This window comes from Strigops habroptila, chromosome 1 (assembly GCF_004027225.2).
Source record: "Strigops habroptila isolate Jane chromosome 1, bStrHab1.2.pri, whole genome shotgun sequence".
Classification (NCBI taxonomy): Eukaryota; Metazoa; Chordata; class Aves; order Psittaciformes; family Psittacidae; genus Strigops; species Strigops habroptila.
The window spans coordinates 107,913,097-107,937,587 of record NC_044277.2 but is presented as its reverse complement, the minus strand read 5'-3'; the positions used below and the strand labels follow the sequence as shown (position 1 = coordinate 107,937,587).

At 38.9% G+C, this 24,491-nt stretch overlaps 1 protein-coding gene across 2 annotated transcripts in view; it reads left to right on the top strand.

Moving 5' to 3' along the window:
* Positions 1 to 24,491, top strand: part of DIP2C (disco interacting protein 2 homolog C) — a 321,459-nt gene that overhangs the window by 251,294 nt on the left and 45,674 nt on the right. For both annotated transcript variants that reach the window (XM_030508942.1, XM_030508932.1), the window contains 10 exons: positions 167 to 375; positions 1,197 to 1,311; positions 5,666 to 5,867; positions 7,925 to 8,034; positions 8,846 to 8,926; positions 12,546 to 12,669; positions 14,309 to 14,430; positions 17,103 to 17,214; positions 17,334 to 17,443; positions 20,239 to 20,369. In XM_030508942.1, coding sequence (XP_030364802.1) covers positions 167 to 375; positions 1,197 to 1,311; positions 5,666 to 5,867; positions 7,925 to 8,034; positions 8,846 to 8,926; positions 12,546 to 12,669; positions 14,309 to 14,430; positions 17,103 to 17,214; positions 17,334 to 17,443; positions 20,239 to 20,369 — 1,316 coding nt within the window. The remainder of the gene's footprint in view (positions 1 to 166; positions 376 to 1,196; positions 1,312 to 5,665; positions 5,868 to 7,924; positions 8,035 to 8,845; positions 8,927 to 12,545; positions 12,670 to 14,308; positions 14,431 to 17,102; positions 17,215 to 17,333; positions 17,444 to 20,238; positions 20,370 to 24,491) is intronic.

Here is a 24,491-nt window from a genome sequence, read left to right as displayed (position 1 = left end):
GGAGTTTCCTGACTCTCCCTTTATGGTCAAGTGAAGAGTAAAGAGCATCACCAGTGACCTATTTACTTCATTCCAGAGGAGCCATCTGAGAGAGAGCATGCCTGAAATATTTCACAGCATGATCTCTGTGTTGAGAATTGAAGACTTATGTTTCTCTGTCTTACAGGTGTTTCCTATGACCAGTTCTGGTGGCCCTATCACTGAATATCCTTTTATAAGGACCGGACTACTAGGCTTTATAGGACCAGGTGGACTTGTCTTTGTTATTGGCAAAATGGATGGTTTGATGGTTGTCAGTGGAAGAAGACATAATGCTGATGACATTGTAGCAACAGCACTGGCCGTTGAACCAATGAAATTTGTCTACAGGGGAAGGTTTGATCCTTTATTTTCTTTTACTATGTAGAAATCCTCCTTTTGCTTAGACCAGCTGTAACTGACCCAAAATGCTTTTAGAAAACAGTGCCTAATCTGCACTGTGATTTCCCTCCATTGCTGTTCAGATTGCTAGAACCAGGAGAAAGCAGAGGGAAGCCTAAGAGAGTGCTGAGGCACACTTTAGATACCAGGGTCTGAAACTCTGAGTATTAAAATTTCCAGTTGAACAACTGGTTAATTCTGAAGGTGATGACTCAACAGGATCCTTTCTATCTGAGTTGAGCATTTCCAATATGTTCCAACTCCAGTGTTTAACACTGGAGTTCTTGAACATGACAGCAGTTCCTTGTGTGACCTTCCCGATGGGCTGAAACTGAGCAGGAGACATAAAGCTTCTGAAGAGCCTAATGCAGGAGCATGCGCTCACACTTGGTCACATGGCAGACCTCTCACAAAATGATGTTGTGGTTACTTTTTTTATAGGATGGGGCCAAAGAAGGTGCTTATGCTGGCTGTTAGGTAACAGCTTAACATCAGCCTTGGTGTGACCCAAACTTAGTGCTTTTCTTATCCCAAGGAAGTTCACTTCTCCAACCCTGCTGTGGCATTATGCCTGTATTTACATGATTCTAAAACAAAGTCCCCTATTTCTCCTCCAAAATTTATCCAAAACTCCTCTTGTTGCTTTTCCCCCATAAATAAAATACTTTGATGCACCAGTTATTTGAGTAAAAAATAACAAAATAGTAGTTATGGAGGATTAACTTAGGCTTTTCCATCTGTCCTGGCACTAAATATTCTTCTCTCCTCTTCTATAGAATAGCAGTGTTTTCAGTGAGTGTGCTGCACGATGAAAGGATAGTTATTGTTGCTGAGCAAAGGCCAGATTCCACAGAGGAAGACAGTTTTCAATGGATGAGTAGAGTTCTCCAGGTAATGATCTTTATGTATGTTTGGGAGCTATTTTTTCTTGCTTTATATTCTTTTTATTGATCTTTCGGGCCCGCAAGGTAACTGACATTTGTCTTTGTAATTCTAAGTCCACCTTCGGTTGCATTTGCACCTAATGAGCACAAAATTAGTTTCTTCTGAGTGACAGTTCCTATCTGGGCCACACATACCCTGAGAGCGATCCTTTCCCTAATCAAAATGCTATAAAAAACCAAGGATGAGTTGAAGTAATAGCAAGGAGAGAGTAGCATATAGTTTGTAAGGTTATAGTCATTCATTACTTAAAAAGGATAATGAATTAATGACTTCATCAAAAGTATATGTATCTGAGCTAGATCTCCAGATGCATTTTTTTAATCAGTGGGAGAGAATTATGTGTGTCTAGTGCATCATGTTGATAGCTAAAATAAACTGAATGAAACACAGCATACAAATACTGATTTCTCTCCACTGAAATGAAGTGATTGATTAGCTCAGATCTAGGTTATCTGCATAGAGGACACCTGTTACAAGGAATCTCATTCCAGCTGTCTGGAGGATCGTGCAAGGCACCTAGCACTGTGATGAAACGCATCTTGGTGGTGGTGTTTCACAGGTTGGCAAGACGCAAGCTCCCGAATATTAAAACATACAGATCTTCTCCATACATGTAGCAGTCCATGTTAAGGCAGTATCATTACCATACTCAAAGTTTTTTCAACTTTAGTGTCCACATGCAAAAAGAATAGATACTTTAGATAGCAGTCATCTTTCATCTCCTCTATCTCCATGGTTAAGCCAATTCTCACTCAAAAGCAATAGCTTTAATGCAGGTGTATTCAAATTAAGTCTGTCTTGCAACCTTGTGAAATGATCTTAGCTCTGTCTGCAGTTGGTCACCTGTTACTTCAATTTCCTTTCCTACCTTCCTTTCTGTTCTTCCTCAAGGACTCTTCTCAGGTAAATATATTGCAAACATCTTTTTTCTTTACCGAAGAGCCAAAGACAAAGATCCCACACAATTCAGGCAAGATGTTTTTATTCATTATTGCTTTGTACTGAATAAGAAGGAAATCTGTCTACTGTGTCCTTGAAGAAAATGAACAAAAAAGCTTTCATCATCTCAAGACAGTTTTACCTTTTCTCTTGATTTAAAAGATAGCTACATTTCATACAGCTAGAGGCATCTCATATTCACAGTATATCTCAATTATTGCCAAGAAAAGCTAGAACCTCTAGCTTGTCTCTCACACAGAAAGCCTTTGAAGCACCTTGTAGCGCCTAGGGTAACTATTGTAAAAGGAAAGGCTTTTGGACTGCCCGTGCTTTGGTAATTTTTATCAGGTAGCAAGCTCCTAAAAGAAAGGTTGAAACTCTGGATTTACGCTAATCCTGTTTTGTCAGCTGAGCACTTCTGTAGCTTTTACAGAAATCATGTCTTACACCATCATAGTCAGTAGAATTCAGTACTGAACACTGTGGTGGTCCTATGTCAAGTTGCTCCTGCTCAGAGTCAGTCCGGTTATTCTGAGTGTGATCAAGTCAGAGCAGTGTCTGAGAATGGTAGGCCATATATCAAAGTATGCATATGCGTGGCTGCTTTCATCACCTGTGTGTGAAGTCTATAACTCTGCCATCTCTCACTATGTGAACGAGAAGTTTCTGGTTCCACTTCAGCTGAGAGCCTAGATGGAGGGCAAAAGCCAGGAACATGTGGGATTCTTTGTGCCTCCTTCCCAATCAGAGTTTTAATGACAGATGTCAGGAAGTGATAACCAGTTGTATCTGAATCATCTGCTAGTAGTGAGCAACGTAACGATGTCACACTTGTGTCATGACTCTCAATGACACCTCTGATAACAAACTCTACCAAATTGCTACTCATTTCTGGTGATATTTATGAGACTCATCTGACACCATGTGTGTGCTGCTTTGTGCCAGCCCTGCCCTACACTGCCTGCTTCTGCTATGCCTTGCTCTGCATCTGAATCTCTTCCCAAGAGTTGAGCTTCATCAGTTTGCAGAACTTTCCAGTGGGTGCACATATTCTGACTCTCCCTGACCCTTTCTGCTCCTCAGGTACAGCTGCTGTACATAAAGGACTACGTTGGACTGCATCTGTGGGTTTTAGCAGAGGCATGGTTGGGGGGGGTGGTCAGGCTGGGCATGGAGTTTCTTGAGAGTAGTGGAGGAGGATGGTATTTTAGTGACAGTGTGGGAAGATCCTAGGTAACCAGACAGTTCAGTCAGATGGATCCTAGATACTTATTCACATGTCCTAGGCTGCCGCAAACTGATCTGACACTTGAGGTAGGGTTGTGGTTCCTGTAGCTGGCAGACTGGATGTTAGTTTTACCAGTGCGAGCATGCTGGCAGGACTTGACAGAACTAAGCAAAGCTGCGAGATCTGCTGCAGAACTGGGGAGTGTCTGCCTCAATAATTTTATCAGAATGAGATGTTTTCTCAGCTTGAATAACATAATCTGAACTCTGGTATCTCTAAGTTCTGGTATCTCTACTCCATTTTCTCAATGAAACAAGGATAAAAATTCAGATACTCCATTTACTTCTGGCTGCACAGAGTAATTTCATAAACCAAGCCATCTCATCAAGAGGCGTAAATGCCAGCAGTATTAAAATTGACCAGTACTCTTCTCTCTCAAAATTTTAAGGCTCAGTTCATCAGTGCTTGTCCTTGTAAAACAAAGTCATATCCTGCTTCAGAAATGTGCCAAGCTCAAAAGTGTGAAAGGTGACAATTTTGGATGACCCATGGCATTTTATGAGGCATTGTGCTGAAGATGTAGCTGTCAAAGGAGACAGTTTGGAAGGCACTGGGGAATCGTTATATATAATACCCCCCATCCCACCCCAGCTGGGTATTGCTTTCCATTCTTCAACTCTAGGAGCCACATTTGAATAAGAGTGGTTAGTTGCCCTGTAACAGTTTTCCTTCAGGCTGATGTCAGGTAAAGATCCCATGATTATCATGGATTTTCAGAACCTACAACTAACGTTAGGATTAGGAGGTTATAATGGTTTCTGCCAGAAACATGAGACGTTGTGTGTTGGCTGTCATATGTATCTCACTATTGCTGATCTTTCAGGTCAGGTGTCTGTAGACCAGCAACAAGGTCTTCCAATACTACCGTGGCTAATAAAACTGCCAAGTTTGTAAAATGAGTACTGCTTTATAATTCTTTCATATGAAATTTTGCAATCAAATCAATAAAAAATGAAGCAAGCAGAAGCCAAAAGCAAAGCATTGCTTAGAGTGTCTGTAGAAGTAATCAGTCATTTACTGGTCTACACTCGAGTACGTAACTACAAATGATTATTTGATTCTCAGAATATAGATTGTATCTCCAAGGCAACAGACATATGCATTCACTTTTCTCACAGTTAAAAATTAAAATGGAAGTGAAATAAATTATATTTTTGAACACTTAGCTACTCATTAGAAATGCCACCTGTAATTTGTGTCAGTCTGTGTGGATGTCTGAAGTTGTTTTTCTTACTTGCTGCAACTTTTGTTACCAATGTAAGGAAAATAACTAGTTAAAAAGTGTATGGAATTAAAATCTGAGTGCATGGATATTCATGTTTACCTAAGTATATTACGTAGATACTGTACATTATAGATTTCTTGGAAGTGATTCTGTTTATTCCACTTGTCAGATAATGAACATAGTTACTGTAAAATTCAAAGATGCTTAATTTTCCGGTTTCATTCAACAGCTTTTTTTCAAGTGGATAGTTTCATAGTTTTTCCTTACATGTTTTCATTTCTCATTTCTGCCTGATAATCTTCTATACTCTAATCAGAGAGTGAAACAGTTATTGCCGTAGAAAAAAATTAAAACTTCACAAGCTACCTACATCAGTAGGTATATGGTGATAATATGTGCAACCTTTGAAATTATTCTTTGCTCTGCAAGGTAGACTGGATGCTAAATTGATAGGAATCCTTTGAATTTAATTCTGAGCAGTGCACAGGTTAAAATCAGTTTCGCATGGGTTGCCAGCCTGCCTTAGTAATAAATCTCCAGGATGTGTGCTACTAACATATGCCTAAGAGGGATGCCTAGGTAGCATTTCTTAATAGATTTCTGTGTATTTATCACCAGGTTTTTGTTTGCCTTTTTATCTTTTGGAATGAGTGTAATAACATCAGTGTTACATTCCCATCCACCTGTTCTCACTGAAAAGAACCTCCTTATCACTGACATTGCTGAAGTGTCTTTCCATTGCTAGTTAATTATTAGGGTTGTTTTATGCAGTAATTCAGAACAACATGTGCTTATTAGAATGATGAAAAATTAGCCTTTCATTAAAATCAACTTCCTGCTTTTTTTAGGCTATTGACAGTATTCATCAAGTGGGAGTCTACTGCTTAGCACTTGTACCAGCAAACACACTTCCCAAGACACCATTGGGGGGAATACATCTGTCAGAAACCAAACAGCTCTTCTTGGAAGGATCGCTGCATCCTTGTAATGTGCTGATGTGTCCCCACACATGTGTAACAAACCTGCCTAAACCAAGGCAAAAACAACCAGGTGAGTGAAGACAAAGGGACCATAACTTAATGTTGTGTGTTCATGGTATGGAGCAAAATAAAGTAATTGTTAATGCAGGTGAAGATCAGCTTGGTCAGCAGTTTCTGTTAAATATTCCAGGTGTATTAAGGACAGCATTGGTTTTGACAGAAGTTAGAAGTACCTTCACAAAGAGTGCAAAGAAAAGTGCTCCAAAAACCGAAGTTCAGTGAACATGTAAGGCACTGTGAGGCCGCACCTGGAGTTCTTTCTTTGTAAATTCCTTGTCAGTTATGTTTAAAGAGGATGGACTGAGACCAAAATAGAGAAAGATAAAATCTGGCTTAGTTGAAGGCTGAGTTTGTGAAGTAGTAATAGAGAGGAAGAGGACTGTTGACACTAAGTAAGTGGTGGAAGAACAAATAAATACTTAATAACTGGTCATAACTAAATTAAGCCCAAGAATGAGGATAAAGGTTTTTACCTGAGTAGGAAGGTTCTGTTTTATTCTCACAGCCAGTATAGTTGAGGGAAAACCCTAGTTTTAAGACAGTTCCTTAGAAGTCCTGGCACACTTTATGAAAAATACTGGATGAAATGGTACAGCAAGGCACTGACTCGAGACTGAGAAAACCCTTGTAGCCTGGTGTATTCCAGTCGCTGATTACTCATGCCCCATAAACATGCAAAATTTAGCAAATTTTTTACTTTTAATCCAATTGCAGATTTTATTACTTAGATTAATTTCAAGGATTTCTGAATCTGTAGCTTCAGGCTTAAGACCTGAATTTAGCTACATTAGACTAAATGTTACTTTCCACTTTGAAAACCAGCTTGGAATATGAAGTGGTTTTACCTTCTGATCTTGAATATGGGGACTATCCATCATGAATTCAGTGCAAGTTTGCCATAACTGTTAGCTTGTTTCTTTATTTAAAACCTTTGGACAAATGTTTCAGAAATAAAGACTATAATTTCAGTTTGTGTTTACTGGCGATGTCAGAGGTTAACAGTGACATCCACTAACTTAATAAAAGCAATGAAGCCTTTAACTGCAGTGCTCAATTGGGTATTTCCTTGTTGCTGCTTCACAAAGTAATGACTGAATTAGGATCAGTGCATTGGAGATACTTATATTATGTATCCACTGTATATCACTATGGGGAAAGCAATGCCCAGAATGCAGAAACTAATCTGATAGCATCACATTCTCCCATTTTGCATAATTGTGACACACTCAGAGAATATTGTTTTCGTATTTTAAAGCAGAGTAGCCTGTAGATGTTGGTTATCTGGGTTACTTACACATCTCATATTTTGACACATATACCACATACAACCACTGAGGCAAAGCTTGGACATCATAAACTAGAAGTAAAGCCTAGTATCAATTGCAGTTGATCAGTAATACATGCCAGAGAAGCAGAAAACAAATGCATAAATGGTATCTGTAAGACAGGTATTTTTCCCTGATGGTAACAAAAGAACATCACTGAAAGCCACCTCATGAAAAAATGTCAGCCATGGCATCTTCCTTTCCTGTAAAGTTATTTTTCGTCAGTCTTTACTTCGTACTAAAGGGCTCACATATATTTTATCGTATGCACCATCTGCCTTCCTAATCCTTGTCATTTCATGTCTATAGCATTACAGAATTGCTAATACAGATGCTACTTAGCCAAGGGAACAGAAGAGAGAAATAGGAACATTGTCCCTGAAGCCTGGATACATCTCATGTGGTTTTAGGCACTTGAATGGACATGCCTAAATTAGGAGTTGTATTTTCCAAAGATTCCTCATACCAAAGCAGACAAGATGTGTCTCTGGCTGTAGAGAGACCAGGCTAAATGGGCTTCTCAGTTAGATATGTTTAGACAGGGTAAATCCAGGCCTACATATCTTCCAGCTTCTTCTGGTCCATCAACCAAAGTCTGTATCAACAGAGATGTACTTAAGGTTTGGTGTGGTGCATGGCAATAAGGAAAATATAATGTCATGCAAAATAAACAAATAAATAAATAATTCATCCAGAAGCAAAGGATTTTTATTACACTTAGCACATTTCTGCTTTATTCTAGAAATTGGCCCTGCCTCTGTGATGGTGGGGAACTTGGTCTCTGGAAAAAGAATTGCACAGGCCAGTGGTAGAGATTTGGGGCAAATAGAAGATAATGACCAAGCCAGAAAGGTAAGCTGAACTTTTCTGATACAGCTTTTATTTAGCTAGTTAGCATCAGGACACTTAGCAGCACATAGATTGTATTATTATTATTATTATTATTATTATTATTGCAGAATTTGTTGATGCCTTTTTTAAATTCACACTAAAATATTTCAGAACCCCCATTTACAGCTGAATATAAAATAGACATGAGGGAGAGTCACTGTGTTTCATTTCACTTGATTTTTTTTGGTAAGTTTACGTGGGACAACAGAACATGGTAGAAAGTGTTAATAGAGCTTCAACCAGAAATCAGCCTCTTACTGTGTATTTTTTACTAAGTTCAAGTGGAGTCCAGGGAACCTTGTTTTCGTATATGGTCCTGGCCTCATTTTTTGTTATTTTGGTCCTGTAAAATTAAATTGAAATTCAGCTCTTTCGGGAGCTTATGTGAATAATTAAATTAGTAAGCTCTGAGCAGTAGAAATATTTGTATGCTTATAGTAAGAAAAAGAGAGGAAGCTAAAGAATTAAAATGGTGCTTAAACTCAGAGAGATCAGTAAGAACTGTTTTATTGCTTTGAAAGTATATGTAGTAATATATCATAACCTCAGCAGTGTCTTCACTTCCAGAGAGGCTGCTGCTACCATGCAAAAGCACCTCACTATAAATATGTGTGATGACAAGAGAATTAATTCATGTTTAGTGCTTCTGGGTATTGATGTAAAATGTAGCATATATATGAGTAAGACATAGCTAAGCTAGCAAAAATAGTTATCTGTTTTTTAAAGCCAAAAAGTTATTTAGTGTCACGACTATCACTCTGCTTTATTTTAGTTCCTCTTCCTCTCAGAGGTGTTGCAGTGGAGAGCTCAAACCACTCCTGACCATGTGCTTTACACTCTACTCAACTGCAGGGTAAGAAGCTCAGATGTTGCTCTGACAGGCTGTGCTATGGGAAATGGCACACCGGTATTTCAGCTGCACCTGCTTGTGCTATGGCTGAACGTGACCTTTCTGTTTCTTTTCCCATTAATACTTAGCTGTTATATTTAATGTTCACTGAAGCAGAAAGGAAAAGAGAATAATCATTGCCAGTTGTCAAAATAGAGATTACTTTTGTACCAGACAGCACGCCTTACACATTTCTCATTTCTTTTCCCACCACATATATGTTGTGGGTGAGCTGACACTGCAAATCTATTTCAATGCTCGTTGTTCCTATAGCAAAGAGTAGTAGTTAATACTGCTCACCATCCTGATTTCCAATTAGAAAAGCACAGGCTTGGCAAAATCAGAGTATTTTCCCTAAATAAAACAATGATTGTTGTTTTTGAAACTGGACCATCTGTTGGAGGTGTGAGAACAGGGAAAGGAGGTGAAGAGAAAATGAGGTATGTCCAGAATCCAGCGAAGTCTGCGGAGGATTGCTAATCTCTGCATATCCTACATTAGGTGCCAGCCTGGCATAGAATTTCATTGCTTATAAAAAATAAATTAATGTACATCATATGGTACAGAACTTGGGTTTATACTAAGAGTGGGTGATTACAGGACTTCCTAGATGATTATAGATGACAAGCCAATAATTCCCAAGACCACTGCAGAGGATGAAAGTCTGATTTCAGACCATCCCGCTATGGTACATTCAGACACATCTGTCAAAACTGGGAAACATATGTAGTATGTGGGGGTCTCCAGGAGAGGAGGGGCCTGGAATAGCGCTATTTCCCTGGGCAACCTGGAGTGGCTGGTGTTGTCTCAGCCCATGTGGTCCCTACGCAACTTGGATGGGTTCTTAAACTTCCAGTAATTTGTGAACCTCTGTGAAATAACCACTTACTGTATTTACAGGATATGCTTCCTCAGCCTGTATTACAGTGCTGGTACCAAAGTTCAGTTAAGGGCTACCAATAAGTCATTAAATGACCTTATCATTCCATAGAAGCAAAAAATTGTTGAATTTTGAAATTCAACTGAAAGATAGTAGATTTAGATTAGGTATAAGGAAGAAGTTCTTTACTGGGAGGGTGGTGAGGCCCTGGCACAGGTTGCCCAGAGGAGCTGTGGCTACCCCATCCCTGGCAGGGTTCAAGGCCAGGCTGGACGGGGCTTGGAGCAACCTGACTACTGGAAGGAGTCTCTGCCTGTGGCAGGGGGTTGGAACTGGGTGATCTTTAAGGTCCCTTCCAACCCAAACCATTCTGTGATTCTGTGATTCAGTTTCTCCACTAACCTCACAGTGGAGTATCTTATATGAAATTTGTTTGAGAGATATAATGCTTTGTGGAGAAATTTAATGTTTTATGGAAAGGAGTGACAGGTTTGCCTAGGCAAGTTTTATTACTCATCTAGAATTTTAGTTCTGATTTGTAGCTTTTCCCTTTTTGTCTTCATTGGACATTGTTTGTACACTTTGTTCTAAAACATCCAGGCATCTTGCAATGGATGACTAATAGAAATCCACTGAGATTAGTGTTTTCCTGTAACCCAAGCTTTTTGAGAATTTGGAATATTTCAAAATTAGTGCAGCGCATTACTTCTAGTGTGTGTCGTGAAGGATTGCAACACCTTTACACTGCAGGACAGCTCACATAAAAGACCTAAAGGGAATTGCCTAGTGCTTGCCAATAATTCCTGTCCAACAACAGGATTCTCCTTTCCTGCACTTCATATAAACAATGTCTTTCATATAAACACTGCAGCTGGTTCACATGCAGCAAGTGCCAGAAGTCTTAAATGTAAACAAGTTTTGCACAAATTTACATAATTTACAGCAGTTCCTTTTCTGTGTCAGAAGGGCCTGTGCTACTGATGTATGTGGGGATATAGAGGGTCCTTCTTCCCATGGCTGTGCAAACAGGCAATTTCTTGAAAGAAAGGAAGAGGAACTTAAGCACATTCATACTGGCAGCGCTACAGTGACAAGGTCATTTTGGCCATATTTAGGGCTGGACAGATGGAAACCATCCCTAGACCAGCATCCGTATACTTGCATATGTCTTTAGAGGAAGCTTTCATAGTGAAATGTTCTCCACATTGTTTAGAAGACTGATTAGAATTGCCTGAAGTGCATTTCAGTAATTGTGGTTGCTGAAGATGTTGAAGAAGAATGCCAAGCCCTGACTTTGTTCTTTTTCTTTTCAATTAGGTTGTCCTCTTTGTTGACAGTTTACAATAAATTTTGTAATGCCAAGTAGTGCCTGGTAACATGCCACTGCCACCTTTATCATATTGCTGTCTCCTCTCTGAAGCTTGTGGTCAATAAATACTGTGGTATTTATTGTGGGATGGTGATGGTGGATAGAAACCAATAATCAGGGAAAATGCTTATTATTCCTTGCCTTGTTAAAATAGATTGTAAAGAATATTTCTTTAAAACAGTAGACCTTACTTTCTCTCTTAATATTTTTGATTGCATTGCATTGCATTTTTTTGCAAAAAAATAAAATTATTCTTTTGAGTGTACACATAGTCTTGTCCTTTTTAACACTTATTTTTTCAGTCTCCCTGTTTTTAAGTGAACTTAGTGCTTGCTGAACATTCTTTTAGTGCTGGAGACTGCAATCCTCTTTTTCCACAGAACAGTTGCACAAACTGAAGTGCAGCCCTTTCCGTACTGCCCTCCATTGCCTTTATCTCAGCCCAGACCTGGCCAGCCCCGCTTTAGGCGCAGTCGGTCTGTCCTGCACGTTCATTTTTAGACTTCTCTTCTGAGGTGTCAGCTGTGGTAGTGAATTCTGTGATACAGATGTATACATTTCTCTATATGTGTATTTGTGTGTGCCCCTATATACGCACATATATACATTTAGAAAATGCAAGAACTGTAACACTCATCCAGTTTCAAGCACCGTATCTGTTTGATAATCTGGGGTTAGTGCTATTTGAAGTGCTTCAAAAATTCAGACTCTGTAGCATATTGTCACTTCCCCTTTTTTCTTCATGCTGACCAGAGTTACTCAAATTCAACAAATGCGTTTCTTCTCTGTTTTATTTATATGCATGTGCTTAGCTTTTGTTCCAGACTAATTCTTTTCCCTGTCATGAAGAATTGTTTTCTCCTGTCTTTTGTCTCGTCTTTTAAAGTATTTCTGCTGTGCCATTTGGCTTCACGCCAGCGTGCAGACAACAAAGTGCAATTTTCAGGATTGCTCTCCACAGATTTTCCAGATTTCTGCAGAGACCATAAAGGCACTTTCATGGCTCTAGCAGGGAAAATGCTGCAGGTGTAGCAAGGGAGGCACAGGTTACCTGGGCAGGATATTAATATACTACTGTACTCCCTTGGTTAGAGCGAAAACACTGTTGGGGATAGAAGGTACAGAGAAAGGAACAGAGACCATTCCTCTGCTTTACAAACATCTTTTTTCCTTCCAACTACAGTTTGGCATAAGGCTGAAGGTTTCTGTATTTAATTTTATTTCGTGACATATTGTGGCTGCACCTCATCCAGTAACTTCTATAAGTACAGAGGAAGACAGAGTTTTGGCACATTGCGTTATCTTCTGTGACATTTATCTTTCTTCCTGTGCAGGGAACGATAGCCAACTCACTAACTTGTGTCCAGCTACATAAACGAGCTGAGAAGATAGCTGTCATGTTGATGGAAAGGGGGCATTTACAAGATGGAGACCATGTGGCTTTGGTTTACCCACCAGGTAAAGAACTGCCATGTTTAGTACTTTGGTAATCCCAGAAGTTTATCAAGGTCCTTTAGAACAGTGCTGTGTTGGTGGCATTACCAACCTGTAAACCATGTTAATTGGCAAAGCATAAAATTTTTGCCTTATGTATATTTCTTTGAAATTTGTCAAACATACTGAAAAGAATTTCACTTTGCATATGTGCATAGATATTATTTCTTTGGGTTCAGATTAAGATTAACCTGTGTTTTTAAAACCTGTCTCTTATAGGCAGTCAAATTTAATTACTGCTTTTCTTTTAATTTGTTGGAAATATACTATTTTATAAGCATTCAGCTCTACTAAAATATTCTATCTACTGAGTGTTCTTAGATTCACCTGTTGAATTCCCTCTTGGAAGTGCTGCTTCATGAGGGTGAAGCAGAAACACCTAGGAAGTAATCGGTGGGTTTTTAGAGAGAAATATGATGGATAAATAACAGATTATTAAGAAATACCGAATTATAATCACTGTTTTCTCTGCAGATCTTTTTTAACCTAGACAGCTGTCTGGGCTTGCATTTCATCCTTTGACATAAGGGCTCTTAAACTGGTGTTAAATAATACCATGTTTGACATTTGCTTGAAATTATTTCTGATCTATTGCTGCTCTTTTATCTTTAGCATTTCATGTGTGTTGGTGAAATAAACAGTTTGATTTAAGGTCTGTATTGTGATACTTAGTTGGTAGGGGCTGCAAGACACTGCTAAAATCTTTATAGGAATAATTTCTCCACAGTTAATATGGGAAAATCTTTTCCACAAAAGAAGACTAGTATTTTAAACTGCAGGTTTTATTTTCTGTATGTTACTTCCCATGAATAAAGCATTTTATTGAAGGAACAAGAACTTACCAGTACTGCAGATCCTCTTCCACTGAAAGGATAAAACAGACCCCATTGTCGTCTTACCACAGGCTGTGTACAACACCAGGGAGCTATCAAACAACAGTATTCAAGGGTTCTTTGTGCTGGTATTTGTTTGGCCTTTTTAGATAGCTTGAAGTGTGCTGTACACAATCCGTCACCTGCAGTCAATATTTATGTAGAACAGCACCTAATTTTATTTCGAAGCAGGATTTCAGAATCATGACTCTCTTTTTTACTGTAAAATTTCAGGTAGGTAAGTCAAATCTGCATATCTGAGATTAAAAATGACATGAGAAAGACAGTATTTAATGAAACATCCAGATGTTCTTTCTGCAGCTGGTAGGAGCAGGCATCATCCTACCTCATGCTTTTGCTGGGGCATCCTTCCTGTAGACTCTTATTTGTCTATAAATGCAAGTTTAGGAAGATAATTAATCTTTAAAAGTCAGTCTTTTTAACAGGTTACTTCCTGATCATATAAGTGGAATTCAGCTATATGATGATATCTGGCTACAGCTTTGTGTGTCGCCTTTGGTTTTTCATGCTCAGAAGAACAGTACGATTGAAAGGAATCAGTGAAGCAGAACAAATACTGACAAGGGGCTGAAAAAAGAAGTCTGTTAAAGGGCTTAGTCGCTCATTTAACCTTCTGAGTTGAGTTCCAAGTAATATTTATGCTGACATAGGTGTCTGTGATTAAATGATTTGATTTTCAGGGGAAGATTTTTGTTTTGTTCTTCATGCAGGAATAGACTTGATTGCCGCATTTTATGGATGCCTGTATGCAGGTTGTGTGCCAATAACAGTTCGACCTCCACATCCCCAGAACATAGCTACCACTTTACCTACAGTGAAGATGATTGTGGAGGTGAGTAAACACCTGAAAGTGCACAAGTAGATTAAATGACAGATGGGAAATGGTTTTGCAATCTTTAGGAACAGAAACTTAAGTGAGTAGTGGTGTAGGTTGAAGAGTTCTATTCCTTCTAAAGATTCTGGACTTCAGTGTGTTGCAGCATCAATGCTGCTTGACACACACCACCTTCTGACTTCTGCTGTCACATCTTGCCACAGTTATGCTACTTCTTTCAAGAAATATATTTGAAGTGCTTTCTTGTATTTAGCTACATGCTAGGAGTGGTAGGATTCCTCACCTGACAAAGCTACACGAACTATTGAGAAAAGCCCAGAAATTACCCGATGATGATTTGAGCTTAGTTCTGTATATCTAATTGTTTTGCAGTTTAAAGCAATTTCAAAGTTCTGTTGTGAAGATGTTGGTCAGTATTTTGTTTTATCCAGAGAAGTGTTCCTCAGACTGTTTCATTCAGTGCTTTCTTTTGATATTTTGGATTGATCTAATGATGTTTAGTCTTTGTTGCACATAAATAACTTCATTGTGCTTGCTACTGAGAGAAATAAAATGGTTGCAAAGAGATAGTCTTTTACATCTGGCAGTTTCTAATCTATTAAATGGAATTCTGAGTCTCTGAAAAACCAAGTTGAAACAAGTGTCATTTTAACATTTCTAATTAATGTTGATACTTTCAAGTAATAAGTACTAGAGATAGTTACAATTTATGGCTTTCCTTATGGCATCACACGCCACCAAGTATCAGTAGAGGTAACAGAAATTGTCTTTAGGGTTCTCATTATTTAATAGTTTGGCACTCACAGTTTTTAAACATCAGTAGTTAAAATTATAGAAGTGATGTAAAATGTGATATTTTGATTTTCCTTTGCTGTTTAATAGGCAAATTAGATCTGTTTGGTTTCATGATGAAAACCTAAGGGCAGGTCTAAGCTGACTTGTAGTCATTGTCCCTTCAATAGACTAACTTTAAATAGTATGTTGAAATTTATTAACCATAAGAATGCCAGTTTGACTTAAAAGCCTCTCAGCTCTGTTTTACACAAGATTTTCTTTAATTTTGGAGAGGGATGACCTTGTAGAAAATAAAATATTGAGGCTGTTCCTTCATTGCCAAAGCAATCATACAGATTTCCTGGTGTGATGGGGTCAAAACCTGCTCTGACATGCTATATGACTACACAGCACCTTTTGAAGTCAGTAAAAATGACTTCTGAGCAAAATTTGGCCTACATATTTGTGTCTTGGTGATGAACTGGTAGTAGTAAAATATAACTGAACATTATTGAACCCCATCTCGAGCAGTTGCTAATTTGTAGCTCAGATGTCTTCTTTCTCCTTCCCACCATCCCCTTGTCTTTACCTCTGACTTGCTATTCTCCAGGCATGGACATCCTGTATTTTAATGAACCTCCTGATCTCCCAGGTAACATAATTCCTGAGAGAGCTAGTAACTACCAACTCTTGAAATTCCTTTTGGTTTATGGCTTCACCTAAAGATTAAGAACAGCTATGTAAGAGTTACCTTGCCTTGCCATGACAGTGACATGATTGGACTGAGGAATGCTGCAGTGGCTTCATTTGTCTTCACTTCTACCTTGAAATATTTAGATTGCCCATCCAGGGAAATCGTGAGGTTAGAGGAAGTAAGTAGAGCTGGGGTCAGTGCTTGTATGCTCCTATTTCCTCCTGTGCTGTACAAAGTTGACCTCCATGAGATTACTGTCAACAGAAGTGGATCTCTTCTGCTCCAGGGTAAAATTCAGTGTACATACTGTTAACGATTTCCTTAGGTTGAATATTAGAAATTCAGTGTGCAATGAAATGTTTCAAATTCCTTAAAGAAAAAAATACTCTTAGCTTAGTTCCTCAAAGTTTGGGAGAAGAAGAATGATGCTGCTTTTTCAGTTTTTCCTCTGTACTATCTTCCGTGATCAACAGTGTTCATATTTATGTTTGTCTGAATATTTCCTTAAATATATTAATTTTTATAATCAGTAAGAAATATTCTTGTAGTTGCTACTTATGAATTTTTAAAAATAGCAAATCTGAAAGGAGAATACCTTCAGCACATGTCATCTAGAATTCAGTGCAGATGGTATTTGCAGTAAACTCACCATTTCATTCCTTAGTGCCACTTGCATGATTTGCGGTCTAGAGCTACTTTTGCCAATAATCAGAAGATTTCCCAGTGGTTTATCACTAGCACAGGAATTGGAAATATATGGCTAGCATAAAATTGACTTAAGATAGTAAAATTATTCATATAAATGTCAGGCTAGGTTTTGGGTTATGTGAAAATACTGTTTATAAACCAAGATTTATTACCATCAAATAGGAAGTATTTTGGTCACAGTATTCTGCACTGGCATTCTGGGTTGATAACTAATAAAGTGTTTTGGAAAAGTCACATTCTCACTGTTAAGGTGCCTTTAGTTTCATTACAGCACTTCTCAAAGTGCAATTTTCATGTAATTTGTAAAACTCACGTGTCTCTGTCTACTTTGTGAGCTGCATTTTTTGTGCATCTTTCTACCTTCTGATGGGAAAACATAAGACTAATATACCTGTGTCCTGTTGTGGCAGAAAATAAATCATGGTCTTGCTCATTTTCATGGGAGAATTAATCAGTATCCCATTGCATTTTTGTTTATTTCTTAAATTCCTAGGTGAGCCGCTCTGCCTGCTTAATGACTACACAATTAATATGTAAATTGTTACGGTCGCGAGAGGCGGCAGCAGCAGTGGATGTCAGAACATGGCCTCCAGTACTAGATACAGGTGAGTATTAAGGCTAGGAGACCTCTATGTCTTCTTTTATCACTGCATTTGTCAAGCACTCAGAGGTCTGTCTGTCACAGGAGTAAGACACATGCATTTTCTTTCTCTATTTTCACCAGATGATTTGCCAAAGAAGCGGCCTGCACAGATCTACAAACCTTCTAACCCCGAAACGCTTGCTTACCTTGACTTCAGTGTCTCCACAACTGGCATGCTAGCAGGGGTAAAGGTAGGGACTTCTTGTTGGAGCTTGCATTGCTGCTATCAATCACATCTGACTGGCAGGTGGTACATTGCTCCTGATTTGTAACTCCTCTTGATTTTTGGTAATAGAAATGGAATTGCTTCCTTCCTTGCAGTCATTATTTGATTCCATTAACATTAAATCATTTCCATATTCACTAGGGTACTGTTTGTGGTGAGTTTAGCCCCTCTTCTCCTCAGACTAAAAATTTCATTCCAATATCCCTGCAGATAGCCCACTACTTGTCTGCCTGAAGCATTCTTTAACTCATGCATCTATTATTTCCATTTTATGAAGGAAATGAGACTTACTCATCCTTTTTTTACTCATTCCAATACCCATTCATTGTTTCCTCCTTATTGCAACTCAGCTACTGGCAATTGGCTTTCAATATTCTCCATGCAATTAAGGGAACTGCTGATGTTTCTGGTATATTCACCTAGTACAATACTAAAGTAAGCAGCAAAAAATTCATTGATGGATTTGTTTGATAAGCTTAGACATCCTGAGCTCTTTTAAATTTCTATTCTGCCATCTCCTCCAACCCTTTACCTACAGTTCATCAAAGGTGGTTTACCTAGCTGTTAACTTACATATTATTCCAGTGTTGGTTTCACTAACACACAGGCAAATGTAAAATCACTCTGTTATTCTTACCTTCTTATTCTTACTATTCTTCCTTATTCCTAACTGTTGCATATCCAAGGATTATGATTACTTCAGCAATCTCTGCTGACATATCACACTTACATAAGCCCATATTGAATTCCTCGTACTTCTTGGCATCACCCATCTATTTTTAGAAGCTGTCAGCATTCTTTGTAAACAAAGAAAGCATTGTTTTCCCAGTTTTTGGGTGGAGAATTAGAAGCAGAGAGGAGCGAAGTTGCCAGTCTGATGTTGACTGATGGCTGAATGGCTGAGCTGGCCTATGGTCATGTGTCGGACACTCCCGGAAGATTCGTTTCATCTAACTTTAAATAGCTACAATGCATACAGATGTGGACTAGTCATTGGGCTCCTCAGTAATCAACAGAGAGAAGCAAGGACTTTTAGGGTCTGACTTATCTGAAACATCTACTTTTGAATGGGATGAATGTCACATAAGACTTCATTTCTTCTAAAGGGAGCCTTAAATGATTGTTTCAGATGCAGTCATCCATATTAAATCTGGCATGAATTCCACCTTACCAGACTTGCAGAAATGACTACTAACAATGCAGAGTCAGTATTTGAAGAGCTTCAAAGATGGTCAAAGCCAGGGCCAGTCAGTGTACCTTTTCTTAATGTGGCCAAAGGGAAATCCAGATAAACCCATCAAGGAATTCTCAATTAGCTTCTGATATGTGGGTCACAGTGCTTCTAGAACACTGGTTCAGCAGGTTTATGTAAACAGTTACCATCTGCTAGATAATCATTAGTGATCAATTAATTACAAAAGGATCATAAGAGGCCATGAGGCTTATATCCATAATGCAGTGGTGTTGAATTAAAAAAACCAAAAGACTAAACAACTCATGGCTTATGAAAAGTTGATAAATGTTTTGTGATCACTTTGGAAGTAGTAGATTCCACTGACATTCACTCTCAACCTTTTCAATAGCTCGCACCCAGTACGGTGTAAAAATTTCTAGAATAATACCAGTTCTGGACCTCTGGAGTTCAGTATAATCCTGTGTGGAAAAGTGGTTTTGATTCAGCTACAGTAGAATTAATCTCTGCAAACTGCATATGGTCACTGTGTGGATACCTGTTTTGAGCTGGTCCTTTTGCATTACTTGGAACATGTCCAGCCTCAATTATAGCTCTCATTGGCAATAAAGAAAAAGTCACTTCTGAAGCTTTATTCCCCTGTTTACCTTAAGATCAAATAAATTTTACCTTCCAAGTGGCTGTTCCCCTCCATTGACTCTTAACGGTACATAAGGCAACTAGCTCAGTATGTGGCAGAGTTCAAAGGTTAGATGAGTTAAATCCTATCCAGACTGTATTTCTAACATGGGTATCTTTCTTGTTATTATCAGAGAGGACAAAGATTAAAAGACGTAATTCTGTTCCCACTGTAGTTAGAACTTCTAAGCCGGGATGGGTGAGCATAGGAAAAGTCCTAACACTGGGGGAAGGATCAGAAGAACTTCCTTTTAATTGGGTTTTTTGTTTCTGCTTTCTGCTTGTTTTATCTCTGAGAGCTTTCTTGCCATGATTTTAAGAGCCTGTTTCTCAATTAGGAGCTGGAGAACCTGAAGACATTTTACAGAAACTTTACTGAGTTTATTGGGCATCTTTATCACTGAATGATTAGGTCCTTAGTACTGTTTTGCATGCAAAATCCTCTTCAATTGAGAAGGTGCATCAGCATTTTTTATTTACTGCATTAAGAAATACATACTTAGAAACATGTTACTCATTATCCACAAAATATTTCATTCAGATCCTGCAGTCATTCATTCCTTTGTTCTTTGAGGAAGTTTAGCTTGTTACCATTAGCTTTACGTACAGCTTGAAGCACATTTTTAAACCACTCGCAGCTTTCTCCCTAAATCACTTCAAATGTACCATTCATTCTGTCTCCCTTACCCTTTCATGGTTATTTGGATGCTCTCTTAAAGGAAAATTATGTTTTCTTAGATACAAATTACATGTGTGTTTACTCTGAGCACAAAGTCAATATTTATTTGTTTTCTTTATCCTGTAACAGATTTAAGCACTTGGCGCAGTTTGGGAATGAACCTTCCAAATGACATAGTTGATAATTTTAATACTTTGCTGTTGTCTTTCAGATGTCTCATGCAGCCACTAGTGCCTTTTGTCGTTCTATTAAGCTGCAGTGTGAGCTTTATCCTTCCAGAGAAGTCGCTATTTGCTTGGACCCCTACTGTGGACTTGGGTTTGTCCTCTGGTGCCTCTGCAGGTGAGGTTTCTCCTCAACCTTTTGAAATACTGTTTCCATTGTACTACAACACAACAAACTGCATGATGTGAGTGATAAAAGGATGGGAAGAACACACAATACTTCTGGGACTGACAAAAGCAATTGGAATTGCTGGAAGCTATATAGAGAGTGCTGTACAGAGAATACGCTTTGTTTGAGCGGGGCATGGCTGTAGGTGGTTAGACTTAGGAGCGCGGAACATCAGCACGGCTGCTCATTGACCTCCTGCTGGTTTACTGCTGTCTCCGCAGAGTTGTTCTAGTTGTATTTGATGAAGGCAGCACTTTACCAATATTACCGTAAGGAAGTGGTTTCCTGGTATCCTCTTTTTCATTCTCTAATCTGAAAGTACAAGTAGATATCTGGGACTTCCTCATTTGTGGGACTTATGGATATGATTTTTACAGAGACATGGAAGCGTGTTTTCTTGCAGAAGGTTGCTTCTGTGGCAGTAGCAAAGCTATCAGAAAAAAACAGTGAAATGTGAATCAGCTTTTTTATTCAGAAGTTTAGAAATTTAACAGTTCTGTCAATCTCTGTACTCTGGGGAAGTTACAGTTCAGCACTGAAAGCAGTTCCATCGATTTTTTCTCTCTTTTTTTTTTCCAGGTTAGCTAGGTTGATGCAGGGGCAAAGGGAAAGAGCTATGGGAGTGTTAATGGAGCACATTTTTATGAGGATGTCTTAGACTCGCAGTAGTCTAACATCTTGTATCCCTCCATCGAAAGTTCTTTGGTGTTAGCGGTGCTGCTATTTTTAGTTACTAAAATGAAGATAATCCTGTAAAAATATTGAAGCTTCAAAAACAAAAAGAAAACCAAACTCATAAAACCTTTCAGCAATTTTGAGATTGTAATTAAGTTACTCATTTTAAGTTAGATTTTTAAAATATTGATTTGTGGTTGCCCCATCGCTGGCAGTGTTCAAGGCCAGGTTGGACGGGGCTCTGAGCATCCTGGTCTAGTGAAAGGTGTCCCTGCCGATGGCAGGGGGTTTGGAACTAGATGAGCTTTAAGGTGCCTTCCAACCCAAACTGTTCTATGATTCTGTGATTTCCTATATAGACTCGTGTGTTCCAGCATGCCCTGATATCAACACTGTTAGGCCTTCAGTCTGCTGGGGACTAAGCCAAATCTGCCATGGTGCATTCAGTGAGACCAGGGAAGGACTGCAGAGCACCATAGGAGAGTTCAGCTAAGGAGTTTACTATTGTGTGGGATAATGTTTGGACATGGAGCATCTGAGAATAACTTCAGAGCAACATCATGATTGAACCATAAAATACAGATAAATGTTAACCTGTCCAAAACCCAAGTAATTTGTGGTGCCTGTGACTCTCCCGAATATAGAAATTTTTATTTTTTCCAGAAACATATTTGCAACAAATAAGCATTTGCTGCCCTTAGGTCCTTCCCAATATTGATAGTATTCAGCCTTTTAGGAGGAGAAGATTGTTTATGACTGGCAACTGAATTAAGGCAGCAAGCCTTTGGGAGAAAGGAATCAAGGTCTGTGCCCCTCTATAGCTTACAGAAGGAATAGAAAATTTCATACCATTTTCAAAGAAGAGAAAGGAAACGAGGGAGTTGAAGGAACTGAGGTCAGGCCAGCAACACTCTAATCTTAGGAACCATCGTGTCAATCTCTTCTTTGCCACTCATTTCCTGTTCATATAAAACAAGAAAAATTGCAGGCTCCTTGAACTGTGACTGTCATTTAGAGAAAGCTGATGTCAGATACAGCTTTATTAATTCCACTTACAAACTTAATTTCCATTTCATTACTATTTTAGAAATGAGTATTATTTCATCTGATAGCAAAAAATACATCCTGGAGGCTATTAGAATCTTTATAACTTTGCAACTTTGCATTTTTCTCTTTGTAGTTTAGCATACTCAAATCCTCCCCAACATTTTACAGCCCATATTTCTACCTCAGAGGATTCTACTGTAAAGTTATGATTGTCTGTCACCACCCCCATTAACTAAATTAATACTTCTAATGATATATGGAAATGAAGTTAGCTCTTCAATTTTTGATCAGCTATGGGGTTTTGAGAGTTAAATAGGAACTTTTCAGTTTAGGAGCCCACCAGGAAGAGACAGCAACCTCCTGTGCTGCATGCGGTTAAAATGACAAGTACATTTTAATCCCTTTATTAACTAGACCAAAGGAGGCACTGGCTCAGGAGTGAAAGAAAAACTAACCTTTTATCCCCGTTGTAGGTGCTTAGACGTTGTGCTGGCCTGCTTCACTGCGGTGCCCCAGAATGCCCCATTCTGTGAGGTCAAAGCTACTTAGGAAAGCTGCTGGAGCATGGAGCCAGCCTTTTGGTAAGTTTGGAATATATTGCGTAGTTTTGCAAAGTTTTTTATTTTTTTGAAATTTATTATTTTATGGCCTGAAGGGTATAAAATAATAAAGAAAAGAAACCTTGCAAAGCAGAGCAATACATTTAAAAAAAATGGGATTTACCATGTTCCCTCTAAACTGGCTGCATGCTCCAGCAGGGTTTCCTTGGAACCTTTGTCATTGAACAGCACGTCCTGGGTGTGACAGCAATCATCAGCCCCATGTGAGTTCACAAACCCCAAACTTCCTAATTTTAACAGGTTCCTACTCATGACTCAATAAAATAATGCATTATTTTTTGCGTTTTTCTCTTTAATAATCTCATTCGTCCATTCTGAGAGGGTGATCCTGGTATTCTGACTTGTGTTGCATTGCATCTTAAAATGTATATTACATTCGCTAAAAGAAAAAAAAAATAAGTGTCCTCCAATGTAAAAAAAGGAAGAAAAAAAATCAATACTAAATCCCATTGTTCAAAAATGCTTCCTGAAATTAAGATGTCCCTGTCTTAATGCTGCGCACTGTGGGGGAGAATAGAGCATTCTATAGTTCATTAGTGAGGATTTACTGAAATGATAGCTGCTGGGTGATGCAGTAGAATAAGAATTTTCCCTCCATTTTAGCCCAGCTAAGCCAACCACTTTGCAGTTCTACTTTTACTACTGGAAGATAGAATTGTCATTGCTCAAATTAAAATTAAGTACATTAATAATTAAAAAAAGCCCCACATATATTCTCAGAAACTGAGACTGTAATAGTGCAAGTCAGTAGGGCTCACACTGGACCAGAGGAGCTGAGTTTTCCAGTCCACAGTGGCCACATAATAAACAGCATGAACACTTGAACACTATAAAATGGTCCTTGGAAGGCTTTCCGGGTAAGGGGCAGTGAAGTGGCTTTCACCTGTCCCACTCCTGCTGTCTCTGTTCCACAGCCACAAGCTGAAGTCCTCAGTGGCGCTACTGGGTAGCTTCTGCAGCAGGACACTGCAAGGTTTCTTACTAACCAGACAGGTGGGAGTGTGCTGAAAGTGAGCAAGGAATTGCAGCATTAACACGAGAACTGCATTTTAGAAAACTTTAGTGTGCTAGGACTCATTAATTATTGTTAGGTTTTTTAGGCTAATTTGAAGATGTCTGGCAGGCATGAGCATTTCACCCAATTTCCAGCCCATTTATAGGAAATTAAAGGCAAGACTGCATAAAAAAGCCTAAATGCCAGATCAGGAAAGGATATTTCCATCATAGGAAGTGAAGAATATGAATATAACCCTCTCATGTGTATTGCAAAGTGTATAACAAGGGCAGGAGGAATGTAAAGGTGCGTCTGCCTACACGCTGCCGTGTACCCATTTCCCGTGGAGTCTTTAGCCAGTGGCAATTTGTGGAAGAGGTAATTTGCTTCTCTGCCACATTACAATAGGTCTGTTAAACCTGCCTCAAGTCTGGAAGGTTCAAGGGCAGCTGAAAGCCCTGAGTTACCTTGATAGGCAAGTTCTGGGATGTGTTGGCAAGCTAACTCCACTGGCTCTGCAGATCTGCCCATACATGGGGGAGTCACTGGGGCAAGAGAGGGGTTGCTATGGCACCACATTAGTGCTGCTCAAGTCTGAGCAGGGGCTTATAAGTACAAACTGCTGTAATGAACTGAGCCAGCTGTGCTTAGCCTCTCCCTGCCTTGGGATGTCTGTAATGCCAGTGCCAACAGAAATGACACTGCCATATGCATCCTCCAGTTAACCTCAGGCTG